General features: G+C 40.6%; 1 protein-coding gene across 1 annotated transcript in view; it reads right to left on the minus strand.

Moving 5' to 3' along the window:
* The window catches only part of sgpl1 (sphingosine-1-phosphate lyase 1), an 82,298-nt gene that overhangs the window by 18,263 nt on the left and 46,255 nt on the right, over positions 1-17,780 (minus strand). The window contains exons 5-8 of the mRNA XM_034184655.1: positions 15,179-15,258; positions 5,039-5,167; positions 4,863-4,951; positions 4,676-4,784 (exon numbers count right to left, since the gene is read on the minus strand). Coding sequence (XP_034040546.1) covers positions 4,676-4,784; positions 4,863-4,951; positions 5,039-5,167; positions 15,179-15,258 — 407 coding nt within the window. The remainder of the gene's footprint in view (positions 1-4,675; positions 4,785-4,862; positions 4,952-5,038; positions 5,168-15,178; positions 15,259-17,780) is intronic.

Here is a 17,780-nt window from a genome sequence, read left to right on the forward strand (position 1 = left end):
GTACCACAGGCTTTTAAGGTGGCAGTAATTAAACCATTACTTAAAAAGCCATCACTTGACCCAGCTATCTTAGCTAATTATAGGCCAATCTCCAACCTTCCTTTTCTCTCAAAAATTCTTCAAAGGGTAGTTGTAAAACAGCTAACTGATCATCTGCAGTGGAATGGTCTATTTGAAGAGTTTCAATCAGGTTTTAGAATTCATCATAGTACAGAAACAGCATTAGTGAAGGTTACAAATGATCTTCTTATGGCCTCGGACAGTGGACTCATCTCTGTGCTTGTTCTGTTAGACCTCAGTGCTGCTTTTGATACTGTTGACCATAAAATTTTATTACAGAGATTAGAGCATGCCATAGGTATTAAAGGCACTGCGCTGCGGTGGTTTGAATCATATTTGTCTAATAGATTACAATTTGTTCATGTAAATGGGGAATCTTCTTCACAGACTAAAGTTAATTATGGAGTTCCACAAGGTTCTGTGCTAGGACCAATTTTATTCACTTTATACATGCTTCCCTTAGGCAGTATTATTAGACGGTATTGCTTAAATTTTCATTGTTACGCAGATGATACCCAGCTTTATCTATCCATGAAGCCAGAGGACACACACCAATTGGCAAAACTGCAGGATTGTCTTACAGACATAAAGACATGGATGACCTCTAATTTCCTGCTTTTAAAAACTCATAAAACTGAAGTTATTGTACTTGGCCCCACAAATCTTAGAAACATGGTGTCTAACCAGATCCTTACTCTGGATGGCATTACTCTGACCTCTAGTAATACTGTGAGAAATCTTGGAGTCATTTTTGATCAGGATATGTCATTCAAAGTGCATATTAAACAAATATGTAGGACTGCTTTTTTGCATTTACGCAATATCTCTAAAATCAGAAAGGTCTTGTCTCAGAGTGATGCTGAAAAACTAATTCATGCATTTATTTCCTCTAGGCTGGACTATTGTAATTCATTATTATCAGGTTGTCCTAAAAGTTCCCTAAAAAGCCTTCAGTTAATTCAAAATGCTGCAGCTAGAGTACTGACGGGGACTAGAAGGAGAGAGCATATCTCACCCATATTGGCCTCTCTTCATTGGCTTCCTGTTAATTCTAGAATAGAATTTAAAAATTCTTCTTCTTACTTATAAGGTTTTGAATAATCAGGTCCCATCTTATCTTAGGGACCTCGTAGTACCATATCACCCCAATAGAGCGCTTCGCTCTCAGACTGCAGGCTTACTTGTAGTTCCTAGGGTTTGTAAGAGTAGAATGGGAGGCAGAGCCTTCAGCTTTCAGGCTCCTCTCCTGTGGAACCAGCTCCCAATTCAGATCAGGGAGACAGACACCCTCTCTACTTTTAAGATTAGGCTTAAAACTTTCCTTTTTGCTAAAGCTTATAGTTAGGGCTGGATCAGGTGACCCTGAACCATCCCTTAGTTATGCTGCTATAGACGTAGACTGCTGGGCGGTTTTAGACCGATAACGTAATAAACCAAGCTGAACAGTGAAAAACATTTTTAAAACTTAAAAGCAGTTGAGACCTACCTGTTAAAAGTTTCCTAGTAGATATATTGTTCTACCCTCTGCAAACAGAAGAGAGCTGTTTTCAGAAAAAACTACTCTATCCTCTGTAGGCAAAGGAGAACTGGTGACCTTCCCCCCCCCCAAAAAAAAATAATTTCCTTTAACACCATACTGATATAACCGCAATATCACCCAAGTCATCCAGAGGCATACATTTTTAACTTATGGTTCAAATTTTAACTTACTCATTTTGGACAAGTTATTTAAAATTACTGTCATGTCTGAAGTTTTATAAAGTGAAAATATCAGATATATGTTTTCGTTTTAAAGAAATGTGCTAATTTTGAAGGTTTTGTGAGCACACGCTGTGCCCGGCAGGAATGCATTATGGGTAGCATAGGGTAATCTCAGACGTTCACGACAGGACAAATACATTTCAGACACTCTGTTCAGGCTCCACGGACAACACCATTAAACTCTAGTGCCAAAAACTCTCGTGAATATATTCTCTGGGTTTATAGATGCTATTGTATTTGCGTTTAAATTCCACGCATCTTAAATATAGCAGACTGATTATCTGGAATTTTGTTTGGCAAGTTTACAAGGCCACTACTGCCATCTACTGGCCAGTAGTGTTCATGGCAGTATTTGCCCCAAGTACTAAGCATCTGGGCACCAGTAGATAGCAGTGTTCTATTTATTTTGACTCGGTTATATCAGATGGTGGTCAAATCCACTTTTTGGCTTTGCAAATAGCTTTTTTTTTTTTTTTTTTTTTACAGATTAAGTTTATAAACAAAACAACAAAAAAACATTACAAGACAGCTCTGCGGTTGGATGCTTTGTAGCTCTTCAGCAGCAGGAGGTGGTCGTGAGATGTTAAAGTTTGTTACTCCACTACACGATGCAGGACACGTGATTAACCTGAAACTCGGTCCAAAAAAATTCTCGCACGAATGAAAAATCATCTGAAAAATGGCCAAAACATGCACAATGTAAAGCCAACATTTATTTGTCAAGATAAGGCTTTTCAGAACTGACCAATTGTTAACCTTGTCCTTTGTTTTATCTATGTTTTTATTATTGCATTTTAACCTGTGAAGTGCTTTGTGACTTATGTCTGTGAAAGGCACTATATAAATAAATTTACTTACTTACTAATATTGAGTGCACATTTTACAACATCATAAAACGTGCGCACATCATCAAACATTCTCTCCACATGCAAAACATTTTGCGATGACACTTCCAGGGCTCTGTAAAAATGCCTGTTTTTACAAATAAAAATGGAATATTTTACAAAAGCACATTTATCTTTAAACCAACACACGACACACGTCACATTAACGTGTTGGTTTACATAATGAATGACTGAACCAATCAGTGTTTAGCAGAGGCACTTTTACCCAGAATGCTTTGCAGTCTGTTACAAAACCTCAAAATTAGTGCATTATTCAACATTAAAAAATATATGTTATATTTTAACTTTGTACAAATGACAGAACTGACATTAATGGAGTTATTCTATCAGTATTTCACAAAAACCATAAGTTAGTATGACTTTATTTTTCAAGACCTCCGCCTGACCGGAGCATTATGATTAGTAGAGAGCTCATTTTGTGGGTGCTCTCAGGATTCTTCTGTGCAGCTTCCTACAGGGGGCAGCATGGTCAAACATGGAAATAATGGCTTATTCTCTGGGTCTCTAGTCGCTTTTGATGCTTTCAAAAGCGATCGTGTTAAAAGTCAATTTCAGCTTCTTAGTAATTGCAAATGTACCAGAGCTAATACTGGAATTTATCGGTTATCGATTATCTGTAACTTCCGATACATTTTTGGGTGGTTTATCTGTTTATCTTTATCAAAGATAACTTTTCAGTTATCTGATTATCTGTTACTGAAGTTAATTTTTTGGTTATCTGTGCCCACCACTGATAAAGACTGAGATGTTAATGAGGCACTGTGGTGCAAGCTGCCGGCTGAGACACGCATCTAGAGCAGACAAACACAGAGGACTTGTTTCTTCAGCCACGACAAGGTATTACAGTATTTTAAGACGTCGCCTTCCAAAATTAGGAGGCTTTATGTGGATACGTGTTCGTCATGCTGTGATGATGAATCTGACTGAAATGAACAGATAAGCTTAAGATTTTTTATTATATGGCTGGACACTACGCACGCTTTGATTGGCTGATTACCGGTTGGATATTTTCCCATATCCGGACTGGTTACCATGACAATCAGTCCGAATGCGTATTTTCTTTACAAACTAGGAACCTAAAAACAGGTTTCAAAAAATGGACATGAACGTACTCCATAAACATCTAAACAGCATCGGGGAAAAAATGCAGCTAATGACTGGACCATCTGTTAGCAAGTTCCTGCTGTTAGCAAGTTCCTGCTGTTCTGTTGGGAAACCGGCTGTCAGCTCTGAGGTGAGCTAAGGTAAGCCGCTGCTCAGCTCAGCTTCAGAGCCCTGAAGTGAGCAGAGGAAATGAAGCCGTTCTTTTTTGTTTGATTGTTTTGGAGGTGAACTTGGCTGCTCACCTTAGAGCTGATGGCTCGGAGGTGAAGGGAATGGCTTTACTTCAGCTGTGACTAATAGCTCTGTCTACAAGCCGCCAGCAGCTTTCATATTAGGGCGTTCGTGTGTTTATCTCGCTGGTGCTCGGTCCATACTTAGACCTCAGTCTGATATTTTGCATTACAGTCCTCACGTTCAGTTAATAATCCTTTAATATTTACTCCGTATGTGAATGGTTTTAATATTTGGAACAGTCTGAACTGTTCGCATGAGGACTGCAGCTGTCAGCCAATCAATGGACAGCATTAATGGATGTATTTCAACCTATGAGTAAATTACAAGAAACATGTGTCAACAATTGCATAACTTACCTACAACCTTTGTCCTGCATGTGCGGGACATACAAGGCATACATCAAAAATATTGAGAATGCCCAAAATTTTTTCGAAGTTCTTGGTGTATTATGATGCATAACAGCGTGCTCTTAACTTACACAAAACCTACCCATAACATGTCAGACATACGGTTGGCATACGCTGTCTAAATTGTCATGGTGTGACAGGGGTATAACATCTGAAGATGAAGAGGCAGTTAACACATGATGAAAGCACATGCTAGATTCTCACCTTCACATCTACTTTCATAGTTTTTTTGTCAAGTGGAATGTGAACCAGTTTCATCCCAAAGTAGTTTGCTGCTTTGTCAAAGGCCGCATGGACACTCACAGGTGCAAGTCTACAGAAATTAGAACAAAACACATTCCAATACAAGTCCTGAAGGAGAAATATTTTTAACATATGAAACTTGCATTACATTTCAGGGTGTTTGACACCACGTTCATGTGCCATGTCTCTGTAAGCCTTGCAGGCCATCAGAATGCTCTCTGTTCCCCCTGAAGTAACCTGGACAAAGCACCAACAAATATCTGTCACGCTCATTTCACTTGTTCACCAGCTTACACATTTTGCAAACATTATTTAGTAACTTACTGTGCCACAGGAGTTTGGCCCACCGTGAAAAAGACTGCAAGCCATTCTAACAACCTCTGCCTCCATCTTTCTTACGCCAGGAAAGATATCCGGGTGAAGTGGGTTGCTCCATGCAAAATCTCCATAAACCTGGGAATAAATGCAAAAAAAGAGCAATTAGTGGAGCAGATATGCCAAAACACAAACACTTTACAGTCAGGTAAAAACAGATAGTTAGATGTAGTGTAGTCTCTGAGAAATATGTGCACAAAAATGCTGTGTATTGACTTTAATAATATACATATGACCCTGAGATTTTATATATACACACAACTTTATATATTGTGTGTCAACACCATCTCTTAGGGCCCCTTCAAACATAACATGAAAGACACAGAAACCAGAAGAAAATCCGCAAACCAAACACGAAATGGGGAACCACGAACCATCCACCTGCTGTTATGAGGGAGCACGGTCGCACAGGTATGCACCACACATCGGCGACAGTTTCATGCACGTGCATGAACACAGTGCGAGCAGCTGGAACGTGTTGCATCGCATCTCGCCGCTAATGTGCAGAAAAATAAAATAAAAACAATCCGCAAGATCACTGCCTTACAACAGAAGCGTAAAATGCAGAAAATCAACAAGGAGAGTAAAAAAGAGAAAAAAGCTCTGTAATAACTAACAAAACGGTGTTTGTTACTGCGCATTTTTGATGATATGTGACTAAAAGTGGTGCATTTGCGGCACTGTTGGCTTGTCATATTGTCATAGTCCTGCGGCGCGCATGTTATGCCAGACATGCGTGACATTCAGATCGCCTGCTGCGTGATCTGACGGTCCGTTTCACAGGCAGCAATCTGTCGACGTGCGCTGTGTGTGGCCGCTGCAGCCCGGCTGTGTGCGCTCAGACATGGCTGTCCAGCCCCCATGTGATCATGTCTGTTAATACATATCAGCATGTCATGCAAGTGTGCTCTCCCCCTCAGGGGTGTAGCACCAAATTCTGGGCCCTAGGTACTAGCCATATTGAGCACCCAAACACACACACACACACACACACACTGTTATGTTCGTTTTTAATTAACGGAAACACCAAATTTCTAATGTGTAGTCAAACCAGGTCTAAATCATGTATACCTTAGATCACACCTGGGAGTCAAAACCCTTTTTAAAGTTGGGGGATCAATACTAAGTTGGGGTGGGGGGGTCTAGGGGGACCAAATTGCAGCATTTTCTAGAAAAATACTGCAATTTGGTGCATCCCCGTGCATTTTAACAGAGATATACCCCAATGTTAACTTGACTACAAATTAGGGTTTGGGATATAAGATCTACAGTCACAGCAAAATATCTCATTTAACACAATTTTCCAAAATAAGTAATTAAATAAAAGTAAGTGTAATTCATCGCTTAACAGTGTGTAATTCTCCTTGTGAAGAAAAAAAATACATAATACAATATTCGCCAATCAAAACATTAAAGAACAGATTACACTTATAGTCAATGTCATTCAGTAAACTCAGTCCATATTAATAACAAAGAAAAATTCCTGTTATTTCTTAATATTAATATTAGACAATATTAGAGATTAATCCCCGCGACCCTTAATTTGACTAAGCGGTAGAAGATGAATGAATGAATGAATATTAATCAATGCAGTATATTTGTGTTTGTTAAAAAATAAAGAAAATGGTTAATTCATATTATATACTCTCTACATTCATACCATAATAGCCCTATTCCTTTTCTGTATATTTTGTAATTCTCTAATATTGTATAGTTTGTATCTGTCCCTCGGTTCCTGGGATTACAAAGACACACCATTTATTTAGGTAATCCTAAAAAGCAAATAGACAAAATAAGAAAAAAAAAATGTTGTAAAGGTTACTAAAGTTTAATTACATTTTAGTTAAATCATTTGCTTGTAAAGTGGCTCCATAAGCTCACCTTCACTAACATCCTCGTTGCTTGTGTTCTTTTATGGTTTTGTCTTTTTAAATTTTTAATTAGACTTTCTCTGTTTTTATTATGCTGTGTAAAGCACCTTGAGGTGAACTCACTGTGAATTGGTGCTATATAAATTAATAAATTTGATTTGATTTGACAAGATGAGGGACCAGAACCTGGACCAGCACCTCCTGCTTTGTCTGAAAATAAAGGCCATGGGGTTCATAATGTTATTATTACATTCTGATAATACATTTTTTTAAATTGTAAAAAGTTTAACCAATTTGTGTGTGTGCATGTATTTTTGTAGGCAGGTGAATGTGCAACTAGAATGGGGTCATATTATAACCCACAGAAGACAGGCAGGCTAATGCATGTTTTTTTCTGTCATTATAATAAAACAGACTTTTCCAAATCTGCACATATATAATGAAAGGGACAGCGTGAAATGCACGCAGTTATACTCAACAAAAATATAAACGCAACACTTTTGGTTTTGCTCCCATTTTGTGTGAGATGAACTCAAAGATCTAAAACTTTTTCCACATACACAATATCACCATTTCCCTCAAATATTGTTCACAAACCAGTCTAAATCTGTGATAGTGAGCACTTCTCCTTTGCTGAGATTATCCATCCCACCTCACAGGTGTGCCATACCAAGATGCTGATTAGACACCATGATTAGTGCACAGGTGTGCCTTAGACTGCCCACAATAAAAGGCCACTCTGAAAGGTGCAGTTTTGTTTTATTGGGGGGGATACCAGTCAGTATCTGGTGTGACCACCATTTGCCTCATGCAGTGCAACACATCTCCTTCGCATCATCCGTGAAGAGAACACCTCTCCAACGTGCCAAACACCAGCGAATGTGAGCATTTGCCCACTCAAGTCGGTTACGACGACGAACTGGAGTCAGGTCGAGACCCCGATGAGGACGACGAGCATGCAGATGAGCTTCCCTGAGACGGTTTCTGACAGTTTGTGCAGAAATTCTTTGGTTATGCAAATCGATTGTTTCAGCAGCTGTCCGAGTGGCTGGTCTCAGACGATCTTGGAGGTGAACATGCTGGATGTGGAGGTCCTGGGCTGGTGTGGTTACACGTGGTCTGCGGTTGTGAGGCTGGTTGGATGTACTGCCAAATTCTCTGAAACGACTTTGGAGACGGCTTATGGTAGAGACATGAACATTCAATACACAAGCAACAGCTCTGGTTGACATTCCTGCTGTCAGCATGCCAACTGCACGCTCCCTCAAATCTTACGACATCTGTGGCATTGTGCTGTGTGATAAAACTGCACCTTTCAGAGTGGCCTTTTATTGTGGGCAGTCTAAGGCACACCTGTGCACTAATCATGGTGTCTAATCAGCATCTTGATATGGCACACCTGTGAGGTGGGATGGATTATCTCAGCAAAGGAGAAGTGCTCACTATCACAGATTTAGACTGGTTTGTGAACAATATTTGAGAGAAATGGTGATATTGTGTACGTGGAAAAAGTTTTAGATCTTTGAGTTCATCTCATACAAAATGGGAGCAAAACCAAAAGTGTTGCGTTTATATTTTTGTTGAGTGTATTTTTAGCATTTGGGTAATTCATTTGCCAACTCAGCCACATGGGGTGTGCAGCCAGTACATTCTGAGTGCCGATCCCAAGCCCGGATAAATGAGGAGGGTTGCATCAGGAAGGGCATCCGGCGTAAAACAAGCCAACCCAACTATGCAGACTAAGAATTGAATTTCCATACCCGATCAGTCGTGGCCCGGGTTAACAACATCCGCCACCGGTGCTGTTGCCCAACAGGGTGCTGGCAGAAATTGGGCTACTGCTGGGCGAAGACGACGAAGAAGAGGAGGGGAACGTTTCCACAAACAGCGGGACAAGAAGAAAACTAGAAGGGTGGAAATGAGAGTAGGGACTTTGAATGTTGGTAGTATGACTGGTAGAGAGCTGGCTGATATGATGGAGAGGAGAAAGGTAGACATGTTGTGTGTGCAAGAGACCAAGTGGAAGAGAAGTAAGAGCAGGAGCATCGGCAGTGAGTACAAGTTGTCGTACCATGGTGAGGACAGGAAGAGAAATGGTGTTGGGGTCATTTTAAAGAAAGAGTATGTTAAAATTGTGTTGGAGGTTAAGCGAGTGTCTGACAGGGTGATGAGTGTGAAGTTGGAAATTGAAGGGGTGATGATGAATATATGTATATGCCCCACAGGTAGGTTGTGAGATGAAGGAGAAAGAAGATTTCTGGAGTGTGTTAGATGAGGTGGTGGAGAGTGTGCCCAAGCATGAAAGAGTGGTGATAGGAGCAGACTTCAATGGCCATGTTGGTGAAGGGAACAGAGGTGATGAGGAAGTAATGGGTAGATATGGTATCAAGGATAGGAATGGGGAAGGACAGATGGTAGTTGATTTTGCAAAAAGGATGGAAATGGCTGTGGTGAATACCTACTTTAAGAAAAGGGAGGAGCACAGAGTAACATAGAAGAGTGGAGGAAGGTGCACACAGGTGGACTACATTCTTTATAGGAGATGCAAGCTAAAGGAAATCAGAGACTGTAAGGTGGTGGCAGGAGTGTCGTTAGACAGCATAGGATGGTTGTTTGTAGGATGAATTTAGAGGTAAAGAAGAAGAGAGTGAGAGCTCAACAAAGGATCAGATGGTGGAAGCTGAAGGAGGAAGACTGTTGTGTGAAATTTAGCGAGCAGGTGAGAGAAGTACTGGTTGGAGGGGAAGCAATTTTGGACAACTGGAAAAGTACTGCAGATGTGGTGAGGGAGACAGCTAGGACAGTACTGGGTATGACATCTGGACAGTGGAAGGAAGACAAGGAGACTTGGTGGTGGAATGAAGAGGTCCAGAAAAGCATAAGGAGAAAGAGGTTGGCGAAAAAGTTTTGGGATAGTCGCAGAGATGAAGAAAGTAGACGGGAGTACAAGAAGATGCGGCGTAAGGCGAAAAGAGAAGTGGCAAAAGAGAAGGAAAAGGCATATTGTGAGCTGTACAAGAAGTTGAATAGTAAGGAAAAAGAAAAGAACTTGTACGATTGGCCAGACAAAGGGACAGAGCTGGAAAATATGTGCAGCAGGTTAGGGTGGTAAAAGATGCACATGATAATGTGCTGACAAGTGAGGAGTGTGTGCTGAGAAGGTGGAGGGAATATTTTGAAGAGATGATGAATAAAGAAAATGAGCGAGAGAAAAGGCTGGATGATGTAGTGAGAGTAAATCAGGAAGTACAAGAGATTAGTAAGGAAGAAGTGAGGGCTGCTATGAAGAGGATGAAGAGTGGAAAGGCAGTTGGTCCAGATGACATTCCAGTGGAGGCATGGAAATGTCTAGGAGAGATGGCAGTAGAGTTTCTAACCAGATTGTTTAATAAAACCTTGGAAAGTGAGAGGATGCCTGAGGAGTGGAGACGAAGTGTGCTGGTTCCTATTTTCAAGAACAAGGGTGATGTGCAGAGCTGCAGTAACTACAGAGGCATAAAGCTGATCAGCCACAGCATGAAGTTATGGGAAAGAGTAGTAGAAGCTAGGCTAAGAAAACAGGTGAAGATCTGTGAGCAGCAATATGGTTTCATGCCGAGAAAGAGCACTACAGATGCAATGTTTGCTCTGAGAATACTGTTGGAGAAGTACAGAGAAGGACAGAAAGAGTTACATTGTGTGTTTGTGGACTTAGAAAAAGCTTATGACAGGGTGCCAAGAGAACAGCTGTGGTATTGTATGAGGAAGTCTGGAGTGGCAGAGAAGTATGTTAGGGTAGTGCAGGACATGTACAAGAATAGTGTGTCAGTGGTGAGATGAGCAGTCGGAATGACAGACTCATTCAAGGTGGAGGTGGGATTACACCAAGGATCAGCTCTGAGTCCTTTCTTGTTTGCAGTGGTTATGGACAGGTTGACAGATGAGATCAGACAGGAGTCCCCATGGACTATGATGTTTGCAGATGACATTGTGATCTGTAGTGAGAGTAGAGCGCAAGTTGAGTCTAGTCTGGAGAAGTGGACATATGCTTTGGAGAGAAGGGGAATGAAAGTCAGTAGAAGCAAGACTGAGTACATGTGTGTGCATGGGAGGGAGCCCAATGGAATAGTGCAGTTACAAGGAGTAGAAGTGGTGAAAGTAGATGAGTTTAAATATTTGGAGTCAACTGTTCAAAGTAATGGAGAGTGTGGTAAAGAGGTGAAGAAGAGAGTGCAGGCAGGGTGGAGTGGGTGGAGAAAGGTGGCAGGAGTGATTTGCGACCGAAGAATATCAGCAAGAGTGAAGGGGAAAGTTTACAAGACAGTAGTGAGACCAATCAATCAATCAATTTTATTTATATAGCGCCAAATCACAACAAACAGTTGCCCCAAGGCGCTTTATATTGTAAGGCAAGGCCATACAATAATTACGTAAAAACCCCAATGGTCAAAACGACCCCCTGTGAGCAAGCACTTGGCGACAGTGAGAAGGAAAAACTCCCTTTTAACAGGAAGAAACCTCCAGCAGAACCAGGCTCAGGGAGGGGCAGTCTTCTGCTGGGACTGGTTGGGGCTGAGGAAGAGAACCAGGAAAAAGACATGCTGTGGAGGGGAGCAGCAGCTATGTTGCAGAGACCAGCTATGTTGTACGGCTTAGAGACGGTGGCACTAACAAAAAAACAGGAGGCAGAGTTGGAGGTGGCAGAGCTGGAGGTGGCAGAGCTAAAGATGTTGAGATTCTCTTTGGGAGTAACAAGCATGGACAAGATTAGGAATGAACATATCAGAGGGACAGCTCAGGTGGGACGGTTTGGCGACAAAGTCAGAGAGGAGCGATTGAGATGGTTTGGACATATGCAGAGGAGGGACCCAGGGTATATAGGGAGAAGAATGCTGAGGATGGAGCCACCAGGCAGGAGGAGAATAGGGAGGCCAAAGAGGAGGTCTATGGATGTGTTGAAGGAGGACATGCAGGTGGTTGGTGTGACAGAGAAAGATACAGAGGACAGGGTGAGATGGAAACGATTGATCTGCTGTGGCGACCCCTAACGGGAACAGCCGAAAGACAAATAAGAAGGGTAATTCATTTGCCATAAATGCGCAAACAACCAGTGGAAAGTCAGGGGAGACTGGGTCAAGACATTTTTCTTGCAGCAGAAGTAAGCTGTCCTGCTCCTGTCCTGTTCCTGTCCTGTGTGTCTGCACAGCAACCACACACTGCTGTGTGTCCCCCTCCCTCCCTCTCTCCCTCCCACGTGGACTGTGTGTCCTGTGGGGAGATGAGCAGAGCTGCGGTTGCTTGTTTAGTTATTTTGCCACCTAAACCAGCGTGGGTTTATCGTGTGTTTCCCTGTTAAACTGTGAAGTTTATATGTCCTCAGTGCTGATATTAGCAAGTGTCCTGCGTGCATGTTAAGTTTTCGAGCTCACCTCTCTTCTCAAAGAATTTGGTTAGCAGTTGTTTTCCCTCATTTAGTTTTCTTTTGTCTCTTCTTTTTTGAAATCCAGACATTGATTTTTTGTTTAGTAAAGACATCTTATTTCAGACTAAAAACCTCTCCTCATGCTGTCAGATCCCGTTTAGGGTGTGTGTGTGTGTGTGTGTGTGTGTGTTTGTCAGCTTCAACTGTGTTACATGTGAAGGGGCCCTTAAGGCTGCACAATATACCATTTGTGGATCAGTATCACAATATATGCCATACTGAGGTTTCAATTCTTGCGTAAATCTCGCAAAATCTCAGAGAGGTGGCTACGCTGCGAGATGTCAACAACGGAGAACTGCTACATGATGCTCTGATAATGCTGCAATTTAACTGCTGCACACAGACAATGGCATCAACATTGCAAGGTAAAACTCTTTGTATATGTTGCCTAAAATTCTTGTGAATATATTAGCTACATTTTTAGATGATGTTATTGTGTTTGTATTATGTAAACACACGAGAATCAAATGATTTCCTCGTTATTTACAATGGGAATTGCCTTGAGCCACGACTGTGGAGGAAAATTGATGCTTTCCTCATGTCTGTGAGGCAGGGCATAAAGGCTCAGGGTCATTCCTGTCCTCCTTGATATAACACATTGTGTTTCTCCAATTTTACAACTAAACATCTAATCATGGCCCTAACTAGCCAATTTATGATTCCGTTTTTGCTACGACAGAGGGCCTTAAAATGGCTCTCTGAGAATGGGACGACAGAAGGCTCTGGTGGTACACTGCATTCCGTACCTTTTTGGAACTTCTCCAGGTGCATCTGTTTCTGCTTCGACCAAAAAATAAATCTCTCTGCATCGATATGTCTGACTCCTGTATGGTCATTCAGCCACCGGTCTCATTTCTCATTTTATGCAGTCATTCATCACAGAAACTCCACAACAACGATCTCATCCTGTTTATTGTCTTTTACAACACTGTTTGTTCCAGAGTAATATATAGGTCTTAAATTTGGTTTGCGTTCATGAAGTTCCACGCGTGCTGAAAGTACCAGACATGGAATATTTGGAATATTTGCTGGTCAGGGGGGTGTCATACATACAGTCTCACAGATGCTATGAAAGGCATAAAAATTAAAATTTTAGTAGTATAATGTTCATTTGCAATTGTCGGCATGTGGTTTCTCCATGTTGTTTTGATTGCAGTGCCTCTCTGGCACGCAAGGGATTATGGGATACATCAATAAGGTGGACAGCATGTACCTATGTGTGAAATTCATATTGAAGACAGCAAAAATAAATAAAATAAAAATAAATGTAGACAAATTAAGGCAATCATGCAGGATTTTCAGAGGGTGCCTGTGGGTGGCAGTCTAGCATTCTACCACATGCTGGACAACCTTCTTGTCAGATCACCAAATTATTGAAGTTCTGCCAACAGTGCAAGTACCATAGCTCTACTTCTTAAACTACTGCTGGTTATTCTTGTGTTCCTATATGTGCAGGGATCATCAATGTTTCATGTCAAGCCAGGAAAGTGTCTAAATCAGTTTTGACTCTGTGGTGATGGTTGCACCTGAAATGGATATGACCTCTTGCAGAGCTGCAGGACAGCACCTCAGAGTACAGCCATTTGTCAAATATACCAAAAGGCTTCACAGATCCTTCTTGATGTGCATGGATTAATTTTCCATATATGACACATAGGAGCATCTGAAGTCACAAATGGCAATTAATTACATTTCTTTTAACTCCAAAACTGTGTTTGCTGTTTCAAAAGGTAATGATTTTTTTAATGTTTTGAATGGCAAATACGTTCAAAAGTTTTTTTTTTTTCCAAACACTGCAATATGTAGCAAACTCCTAAAATATTTCAAAATGAGTTTCTCATTTTATACTTCCTGGTTTTGATTTTTTAAAATAACACCTAACAATATATTACAACATTTATTGCAAATAAAATATATTAAACATTCCTTGTGTTCCTGTTATACATGTCAAATCATATAACACCTATACTACAAAATAATAAGTCATGTGGAACTCCTATTTGACAGTTTAAAACTGTGCTGACAATATTCTACGTAAGCTAAAGGCAATCATTATATAAAATAAAGCCTGATTTAGCACGCATATGAAATGGAATATCAATTGAGCATTAATGCACACTATTTCACAGCTTGGAGATGACAAAAAAAAAAAAAAAAATCCAAATCAATTACTGCTGAGATATATGTAGCAAATGTGTTCAAAAAGTAATGCAAAATGCATGGAATTGAAATCACTTACGGGTGTTATTGCATTAGAGTAAGTAATTAAACAAATAAAATAAAACAGAATTTATGGTTAAACAAAAGCTGAAGAAATTAGTATGCATGGATTCTGCTCAGTATCCCCATAGGTGCTGCACTAAATCAAAACCGGGAGTATTACATAATACTTGAATAGCATTTAATTTGTATTAAATCATATTTAAAGAGGAACCACTTTGGAAGTGCAGCTTGAATTTTGGGAAGAAGACAGTTATATATTTTTCCTTGGTTACAACATTGGAAACAGTAGTTGGACTGGATCTTCAACAGGTTTCCAAGTTATCTAAACATGCTGGCCTTCACTTATTTCAGGGATGCATTACCCTTAGCCAAAAAGTTAAAACGAATAGGGAAAAAACAAACAAACAAACAACAACAAAAAAACAACAACTCTGCCTTGATTACTGCAGCTAATCTAAAAATGTATTCAAAGTTGACTTTTGACGTTCCACACATAGATGTCCAAAGTCCAGAGAAGTGAACACAGACACGTACCTGCACCAAGAGTTTGGTCAGTGTTGCATCGCCCCAGTACACTCCACCTGAAACGCAGCCATTCTCCCACTGGACTTCATCTGCAGGGACACACCATGTTTTTAACAAAAACTGGCACTCTCAATAAAATGTCTCAAGAGCAGCAGGTCCAAGAAAAAAGTCGGTCAACTTTATGCTGTCAGGTTTGACTGATCATTTGGAATTGAAATTGTAATATGAATGAATACAATTTTCAAATCGTATCAAGGATTATTCATAGTAAATAGTGCTGATTTGAGACAATAAGTTACACTATGAGTGGATGACTGGTTTGAGTGGTGACCGGGGACCTTCTGGGTGATTACCTCTGCCAAGGCCGTAATGTTTTCACAGGCATTTGTCTATTTGTCTGTTAGCAGGATAACTCAAAAAGTCATTAACAGATTTCAATGAAATTTGGTGATCAGATAGACAATACCCTGGGAAATAAACTTTGGAAGTGATATGGAATATATTCTGGAACTGAGATCCAGAAGAATGTTTGGCAAATAGCAACATTTCAAAAAGTTATGAGAGTATGTTGGTGAAATTTGGTGAGCAGATAGATAATGTCCTAGAAAACTGGGGATTTCTTTTTTTTTTTTTTTTTTTTTTTTTTTTTTTTTTTTTTTTTTTAAATCCTGAACATGTTTTCCTTGCACATATGTGGCCTTGGTGAAGATGTGTACTTGCTGAATGAATTTGAGTTTGATATGAAATGGCCCAGTTATTGAAACTGCAAAATGAAATGCTGTCTGTTGCATCTGACATCGGCCTGGTGCCAGCTAAGGATGGTTACTACAAGTTGATGCTCTGTTCATTTGTGGCCTCCAAAGAAACAGAAATTGGGAACACTGGCATTCACAGAGGACTTATTTTTTGCTTTCAAAAAAAACCTAAACGCTGCTGGTGAGCACATTGCTTAGTCAGTCAGCTCAGCAGCTTTTGTTTATGGCTTGCAGGCACTAGTCTGAATGAAACAACAAAAATCTACATGTTTACCTCCAACAGCTCACCTAGCTGTGTCTGTGAAGCACCAGCTACAGTGTACAGCTGCAACACTGTGAACCGTCATTAGGCAGATATCAAAACTCCATTTTGTCGGGCCATGAATTTCCATTTTTTAGACACTCCATTATCTGTTAACACATACAGCGGGGTAAAAAAGTATTTAGTCAGTCCCTGATTGTGCAACTTCTCCTACTTAGAAAGATGACAGAGGTCTGTAATTTTCATCATAGGTACACTTCAACTATGAGAGACAAAATGAGAAAAAAAAAAACTCCAGGCAATCACATTGTAGGATTTTTAAAGAATTTATTTGTAAATTATGTTGGAAAATAAGTATTTGGTCAATAACAAAAAATTCAACTCAATACTTTGTAACAATCTTTGTTGGCAATGACAGAGGCCAAACGTTTCCTGTAAGTCTTCACCAGGTTTGCGCAATCTGTAGCTGGTATTTTGGCCCATTCCTCCATGCAGATCTCCTCTAGAGCAGTAATACTTTGGGGCTGTCGCTGAGCAGCATGGACTTTCAACTCCTTCCACAAATTTTCTATGGGGTTGAGGTCTGGAGACTGGCTCGGCCACTCCAGAACCTTGAAATGCTTTTTACGGAGCCACTCCTTCATTGCCCGAGCAGTGTGTTTGGGATTATTGTTATGCTGGAAGACCCACCACAATGCATCTTCAATGCTCTCACTGATGGAAGGAGGTTTTGGCTTAAAATCTCATGACACATGGCCCCGTTCATTCTTCCCTTAACACAGATCAGTCGTCCTGTCCCCTTTGCAGAAAAAAAACAGTCCCAAAGCATGATGTTTCCACCCCCATGCTTCACAGTAGATATGGTGTTCTTGGTATGCAACTCAGCATTTGTCTTCCTCCAAACACGACAAGTTGAGTTTTTGCCAAAAAGTTCTATTTTGGTTTCATCTGACCACATGATATTCTCCCAATCCTCTTCTGGATCATCCATATGCTTTCTGGTAAACTTCAGACGGGCCTGGACACATACTGGCTTAAGCAGGGGAACACGCCTAGTACTGCAGGATTTGAGTCCCTCTCTGCATAGCGTGTAGCCTTTGTTACTTTGGTCCCAGCTCTCTGCAGGTCATTCATCAGGTCCCTCCGTGTTGTTCTGGGATTTTTGTTCACCGTTCTCATGATCATTTGGACCCCACGGGATGACATCTTGTGTGGAGCCCCAGATCGAGAGAGATTATCAATGGTCTTGTATGTCTTCCATTTTCTTACAATTGCTCCCACGGTTGATTTATTCACACCAACCTGCTTGACTATTGCAGATTCACTCTTCCCAGCCTGGTGCACATCTACAATTTTCTTCCTGGTGTCCTTCGACAGCTCCTTGATCTTGGCCATGGTTGAGTTTGGAGTCTGACTGAGACTGTGGACAGGTGTCTTTTATACAGATAACACGTTGCAACAGATGCCATTAATACAGGTAAGAGGTGGAGAACAGAAGAGCTTCTTAAAGAAGTTACAGGTCGGTGAGAGCCAGAAATCTTGCTTGTTTGTTATTGACCAAATACTTATTTTCCAACATAATTTACAAATAAAT

This window comes from Thalassophryne amazonica, chromosome 13 (genome assembly GCF_902500255.1).
Source record: "Thalassophryne amazonica chromosome 13, fThaAma1.1, whole genome shotgun sequence".
Taxonomy (NCBI): domain Eukaryota; kingdom Metazoa; phylum Chordata; class Actinopteri; order Batrachoidiformes; family Batrachoididae; genus Thalassophryne; species Thalassophryne amazonica.